Source organism: Vulpes lagopus, chromosome 23 (genome assembly GCF_018345385.1).
Source record: "Vulpes lagopus strain Blue_001 chromosome 23, ASM1834538v1, whole genome shotgun sequence".
NCBI lineage: Eukaryota > Metazoa > Chordata > Mammalia > Carnivora > Canidae > Vulpes > Vulpes lagopus.
In genome coordinates this window covers 53761260-53766886 of record NC_054846.1, presented here as the reverse complement: position 1 = coordinate 53766886, position 5627 = coordinate 53761260, and the positions used below count along the sequence as shown (strand labels likewise).

The following is a 5627-nucleotide window of genomic DNA, read 5'->3' as shown; positions in this document are numbered from 1 at the left end:
CAAAAAATGTCCTTATTTTGTTGTAATACAGAATTACAGGGCACCAAGTAAAATCTTTGGATGGAGGCATGAGGAAAGAATGAATAATCAATAGAATTTGTTTAGTTTTTCACTTCATCTGCTTTCTCTAACGTCGAGACTTAAACATTGTCATCTTTTTGTACACTTCTTAGCAAGTGGCAACCTATGTGGGAGTAATAGAGTGGAAATCACAGAAAAACACTGTCCTGTTTTTTAAAAAGTGTTTTAATTAGGCAAAAGAAACATCAGGACAAATCATTTTTAAAACAAAGTCTCTAAGTTGGGTTTTGAGACTGGCAAAGGGAGAAGCAAGGAAAAAGTCAAGGCGAGATAACATATTCAGGAGAAAGCCAAAGCTATTTGCAATTACATGTTAGAACTCAAGATTTTGCAGGTGAAAAAGATGTTGCTTAAATATATTCATAAACCTGTAGTAAGATTTCCACTTTGCAGTATGAGAAGATTTAACTAGCTGCTTAAAATATGACAAAACTGGATTTTAACAAGTGATAGTAAAATAGGACAGCCAACCAATTAATGACAAAATAGAAGGCAGTGTGGGAGAGCCCTCCCCACATTCATTGCAAACTCGAAGCTCCCTCTGCCTGGTTTCCCTCCATCAGGCTAACGACCTCGTTCCTCCGGTAGAGCCTGGCCAAGTCACAGGCGGTGTCCCCCTTATGATTCCGATGCCCCACTTTGCTGGCCGTGTGCTTCACGAGGAACTCCACCACAGGGAGGTGGCCTTCTTTGGCAGCCAAGTGCAAGGGCAGGTTCCCTTCATTATCCTCGATGTTAACATCAGCTTGGAACTCCAGCAAAGTCTGTAAAGTGTCCAGGAAACCTGCTCTGGCTGCATCGTGAATGACAGCGAAACCAGTTCGGTCTTTCAAATCGGGATTAGCACCTCTAAGTAGTAGTCTCCTGGCAATCTCTGGATTTCCAAGTTTCATAACCTAGGAAAGAAGAGAAAACGGGAGAATCCTTCAAGTGCTCCTACAAGAATATTTTAAAATATCCTTCTCTACTATTTATATAACTCTATTTTTGGAGAAGCAGTGCTTGGGGAAGCCCCACCTGGTAGGGTTTGAAGGGCTCAATTGCAGGAAAGAAAGTACCAGTAGGTGAAAGTAGAAGACAACCTCTAAAAATTGAGCTTCTATGATGGACTATCTTAAAAATAGGCCCAAAGGAGGATAAGCTAGTACAGCTTGTAGAAAACTCACCAGCAACTCAGTTCCCTATCTCCCATGAGGAGTTGTGTAATTTCATGAAATTATTAAAATAAAAGAATTGGGATTTGAAAGTCTCTTGTTTGATTGCTTATGCCCATAAAACATAAAACCTGGGTTATTAATTCTGAAATATCAAATGTAGATAAAATTTATTTTCTAAATAGCTACTGAAAAAGAAATAAGGAGAGTGAGTTTCTTTATATCCCCAAAGAACTGTTTCCACACATCAGACTCCATCACCTAATATAAAAATGATCTATTAAAATACTAGACCTGATATTTTCTTAAATTATTAATTTTCACAAGTTCTCTCCAAATATATATAGCTCAAACTTCCAAGTGTTTTTAAAAAATATTTTTTCTTTGCAAGTTATTTCATATTGGCTACCAGGTGTGTTCTGTGCTTAGAATCCTTCACCCGAATTTTAAAATGTTACTGATTGTTAAGGTGTTTAATAATCAGTGGTGTTCTACGTTGCTTATGATACTGATTTATCTAAAGCTAAGTTATCTAAAGCTAAGTCCTGTCATGTATTAGACAGGAGATGATTGCATTGCAACCATTCTTGAAAAGAATGAAACAGTTTTCCAACTATATTACTCACTGTTTCTTGAAGTTCTAACTAGCTTCCTGATTTTTAAGTGAGCAAACAAAGAGAAAAGAAGATATTTAATGTGAATTATGAGACTCACAACTTTGTCTTGTGGATTGAATGCATTTAATACTCAACTGGTGATGCCATCTTATTTCCTTTTGCAGTTATTATCAGGCATTTACAAATAGCTATTTGTAAACTGCCAACATTTTAAAAGTCAGAATGTGGTATTAAAATTTGCTATCAACATACAAATAATTCACACGAGAAAGACTTATCTACTGTTGTTTGAACATATTTCATCCTAATAGGGTCTCTGTTAGGCTCTCATAATTATAAAATGTCTTGTAGAGCAGCATGCGATTATATAATACATATAATTTAGTCGTGAAAAAAAATGTAGTCTCATTAACATCCCAGAAAATAGTTCAGCATTTTAACTGGTTTCAATTATATTTAGGTATATTCATAATAACCTAAATTTATAATAAACAGATTACATAGTAGACACTCAAATGTTTGTGAAATCAAATATAATCCACTGAAAAATACCTACAAAGTTGATCTGTCGCTTTAAATTGTTTATTTAAAAAATAATCACAAATTAAGTAATAAAATATATTTAGAATGAATAATATTTTATGAATGCAAACTATATAGATGGCCAAGGTATTAAGCTTCCCTGTTGATAAAACCCTGCTGACCTAGCCCTGCCTTTGGAGCAATGGTAAAAATGATACATAATTTATTTTTTGAGAATTTCAATAAAATATACTTATTAGTTAAAAACGAACACAATCTAATTTTTGCCACAACTATCTCTAAAGATTTAGTCACATTTAAAGATCTGGACCGGGAAAAATAAGGGACAGACACCTTTGTAGAGCAAATGTGCAATTAAGGCCTTTCACATTATCCTGATTGAAAAGCTTACACTAGGAAGGGGGGAAAAGCTTTTGCAACCAGGTTAAATGAACATAATTATAGAAGAAAATTCGCCTTTCACAGAAAATAATAGTAATACTGGAAATTGTTTTGAAAGAAAGTTCTTTCTTGAGTTATGACACAACTTCAGAGTCAGGATTATACATACTGAAAATAAGCTTTGAGACTGCCTGTTTGTGTATGTTTCATTATATAAATTAGGGTTAAGCCACAATAAACGGGTGTTAGTATATTGATAAGTGTGCTTAATACAAACAAGATTGCAAAGTTGTATTAAAAATATCAAAACTTTTTGTCAGTCTTCCTCTTCATCAAAAGTCCTGTAAGATCTTATTCTGAACATGGGTTAAATTGCTCATTCTTAGTCAAATTTATATAATCTTTGGATTTTCAATAGGAAACTTTTCAATATATCAAATTTGTAGCATTGTTATCATCATCAAAGCTATTAAAAACTACTAGGTGGACAAAGAAAAAAATTCCTTATCCCATAGAATCTACGTGAAATAACAAGATTAAATAATTTAGTATTTATGCATAAATTTCCTTAATACTGAAATTTTTGCAAGGCCGGTATGTTCTGATTTAAAAATGTACAGACTGAACTTCGTCTGTTAATAGTGTATCTCCTGCTACTTTTAAGTCTAATTCTTGTAAGTAAAACAAAGCATTCTAAAACCTTCTCCCCAATGAATTTTCAAAAACAGCTTCAAGTGTTGCATTTCCGAATAAGAACGGTTTATAAGAACACTATTAGAACTTTGATAAAGCAACTATTTGAGACTACTTTGCCATTTTTCTGTTTCTAAGCCTTTCAACTAAGTTACATGATAATTAACATTCAGAGGAAAAAAATTATCAGGTACAATACTTGGCAGCTGGACATGTTTCATTTCTTGCTTGTAAATCTAATTACTGAAAATTAGAACATACCACTGCATGACCGCAGAGACAAAAATACTACAAACTGAGCTCTGATTAGAAAATTCAACTTTTTATTCCTCCTCAATCCCGAACGGGTGGATGGTATTGCATTAACTGTGAAATGTACATCCTGTCCCCGTGCCCAGGCCACCCATTCCAAACGAGGAAAGGTCGTTTGTCAAAACTTGAAGCATTTGAAGGAAAAACACCCTCGCCAGGAGTCAAGAAAATTAACGTTAAAGCCAATTATTGGAGCAAAGCACGGAAACCACTAATAGCAGAGTATTTACTTCAAATAATAACTATAATAATATGTTTACAGAGCTGTCTTAAAACACACACACACACACACACAGACAGACACACAGACACACACACACACACACACCTCGGCGCTGCTTCGACTACTTTTAAATCCCCACCGTCACAAAAACATTCCAAAAATTAAGACCAAACCTGGAACCCATCTGATATCGAGGATGTCATTGAATTTGACGAGTTTGTTCAAAGTACGTCATTTTTGGGGACTTGGATCCACTTAAAGATATAAAATATGGCAACCAAGTAGGCTTAAAAAACAGTGAAATTCTGTACCCCTGAAAGCTTAAAAGCCGTTATTCCAGAAACCCGGGTCACGCAGGCAACATTGTTGACCTGTTTTCCCCACCTCTCTGGATACCAACCTGCAGCGCAGTCCTTCCAAATCCATTTTGTGCATTGACGTTTACATTATTTTGCAACAAACTAGTAAGTTGCTCTAGGTCCCCCCTGGCAGCTGCAGACGCCAACTCGTTCCCCCAAGGCTCGGCCATTCTTTAGGGTCCTGACGATCGGGAAAAGATGAATTAGTTGTTTTTCTTTTTCCCCTTTCCTTTTGCTCCTAACCAGGCTGCATGATGGCATCGGAGACTGACAGAAGGACTGGGATGGTTAATCTGGAGTAGAGCTTGGTAGTAAATACTAGTAAGATCTGCCTGCCAAAAGCCCGCCCCTCGGTTCACACGTGATTATTCAGCAAAACTGAGCCATTGGAGAGGGGCTCCGCTCCTCGCTCTTTAGCTTAACCCCTGTGAAGAATACTGGTGACTCAACAGAAAGACACACAGACGTCTATACATTCCCGGCAAATTGCTCTGGACGTAAAATGCAGGCAGAGCTGTCACGTATCTACATACAGGTCTCCGCGAGCCCTGCGTGCGGGGACCTCCGCGGCTAGACCAGGGCGTAGAGCGCCGCGGCAGGAGGGGTTCGGGGGAGAGGAGGCATTAACCCACCCGTGCTCACGGCGGTGGCTGGAGCCGCGCGAGCCAGAACCGCGGGGGCAGGTCCTCGCAGGGCCCGGTCTCCATCCGTGTGCCGAAGGGTCGTGCTGCGCCCGCGGCGGGGAGGGCGCCCCCGGCGGGGAGGTCGGCGCGGAGGCAGACGCCGCTGGCAGTTCGTGGCCCTCAAGCTCTGGGTCCCAACGCTCCTGTGTGGCCTCGGCTGCTCCGGGGAGCCCCGACTCGCTCCGGGCGGCCCCGCCGGCTAACGCCGCGCGGGAGGGCTCCGCGGCCCGCCTGCCGCGCCGCCGCAGCCCCGCCGAGCCTCCCGGGCCGCGGGCGCCGGGCTGCGAGCGCGCCTCCGAGGACGGCCGGGCGCGCGGCGGGCCCCGGGCAGGTCGCTCATGCCGGCCCCCGCGGGTCCCGGGACCCCCGGCGGCGCGAGGAAGGGGGCGCGGGGCGGCCGTGCGGGCCCCGTCTACGCGGCACGGGCTGCTGGGGCGGCGCGCCGCTGGCTTCCCGCCTACGACCGAGCCGGTCCAGGCTTCCCACCGCAGCCTCTCCTCGAACCGCCGCCGCCGGCTCTTCCTTCCTTTCGCGGGTTTCGGGGGGCCTCCGGAGGTCGGGAGCGGCCGGGGAAGCGCAGG

At 41.8% G+C, this 5627-nt stretch overlaps 1 protein-coding gene across 1 annotated transcript; it reads right to left on the bottom strand.

Moving 5' to 3' along the window:
* Positions 1-228: 228 nt before the first annotated feature.
* On the bottom strand, positions 229-5132 carry CDKN2C (cyclin dependent kinase inhibitor 2C). Its single transcript, XM_041739228.1, has 3 exons — positions 4996-5132; positions 4405-4544; positions 229-977 (listed from the first exon to the last, which is right to left on the bottom strand). The coding sequence occupies exons 2-3, from the start codon at positions 4531-4533 to the stop codon at positions 600-602; spliced, it is 507 nt and encodes a 168-aa protein (XP_041595162.1). The 5' UTR covers positions 4534-4544; positions 4996-5132; the 3' UTR covers positions 229-599.
* Between the last annotated feature and the right edge of the window lie 495 nt (positions 5133-5627).